Source organism: Penaeus monodon, chromosome 32, assembly GCF_015228065.2.
Source record: "Penaeus monodon isolate SGIC_2016 chromosome 32, NSTDA_Pmon_1, whole genome shotgun sequence".
NCBI lineage: Eukaryota > Metazoa > Arthropoda > Malacostraca > Decapoda > Penaeidae > Penaeus > Penaeus monodon.
The window spans coordinates 18122784-18124014 of NC_051417.1; the positions used below are offsets into that span (position 1 = coordinate 18122784).

At 31.6% G+C, this 1231-nt stretch overlaps 1 protein-coding gene across 2 annotated transcripts in view; it reads right to left on the reverse strand.

Annotated features, from left to right (window-relative positions):
• Positions 1-250: 250 nt before the first annotated feature.
• The window catches only part of LOC119593699 (1,4-alpha-glucan-branching enzyme-like), a gene marked incomplete in the record, with an annotated part of 15237 nt that continues 14256 nt past the window's right edge, over positions 251-1231 (reverse strand). For both annotated transcript variants that reach the window (XM_037942657.1, XM_037942658.1), the window contains 2 exon segments: positions 251-949; positions 1086-1226. In XM_037942657.1, the coding sequence (XP_037798585.1) occupies positions 902-949; positions 1086-1226 (189 nt within the window).

Sequence of the window (1231 nt, forward strand, 5' to 3'; positions counted from 1 at the left end):
CTGATATAGAGGAGATAATCAAAACCAACTCGCATTCAACACATTGGCTGCAGCTTAGTCTCATTAGAGAGCAAGTGACGGAAACTTTGTGTTGCTGAGCCACTGCAATGAAGTGTATTTACTCAATCTTCTTTTCTTGAGTGTAAAGTATTATTTCAATTTACAGACCAAATAAAGCTCCTTGCAATCATCAGGAAGTGCATAATTATCTTTGCATTGCACTCTTTCATAGAGAGCACTAAAATTTCACTCACTTAAACATCTGTTTTATAAATCTCTGGAAGACTACAAAATTAATAATAATTACAAAAATATATTATTACGAAGGTTCATAAATGCATAACATCAGTACAATAAACTGGCACCTTCTCTGTCATGAAAAAAGCTCCTACCAGATCCATATTGATCTTTTTTCATATCAACTGACATACAAATACACAGGTTCAAGCAATTATGTTATTTCTCATAATGAGTTAAGCTCTCCAGTGAAGCATAAAAGTCTATTTGAGCTTCTATTTTGTTAGCCTCTAAATACAATGAAACATTAAACTTTTGCATAAATTCTAATTCTCAATATCTCTACGCATTATTTATGTTAGCCTACATAGTATGTTCTTTTCCAGTTTATTTCTCTGCATACTTTATAAAAAGATATATAATGATCTATCTAATATAATTATTATAAATTACACATCTGTATAAATACTTCATATAGCAACATATAAATATACAATATATAGAAAAAAATTCATACTGAAATTTATATATATATAAAAAAAATGAAAATGAAATATCAACAAACACCCTCAGGTTCTTTCCTATACTTTTAATCTTCTACCACACAATATACTTATACTGTTACAACACACTTGCTTTCAGTCACCTGATCTAGCCTCCATTGTTAGTCCACTTTAGCAAGGACAATGGCTACTCTGCAGGGGATATACACCTGTAAAAAATTAAGAGATAGTCAGTTCAAGAACATATAATGCCAATTTTTACTAAAATGCACATGGAATTTAATCATGACTCAATAAAACTACACATCCACACAACACAGAACATTTATAAATCAAAGTTCATACCATCAGGCAATTAGGACGACTATTGAAGCCTTCATTGTTTGTGAGGAACTCTGTGTTATGATCTAGGAGTTTGTGGCCACCAAATTCCTCAGCATCAGTGTCAAGTACTATCTTGTATTTCCCACTGCAACCAACTCCAATCTGTA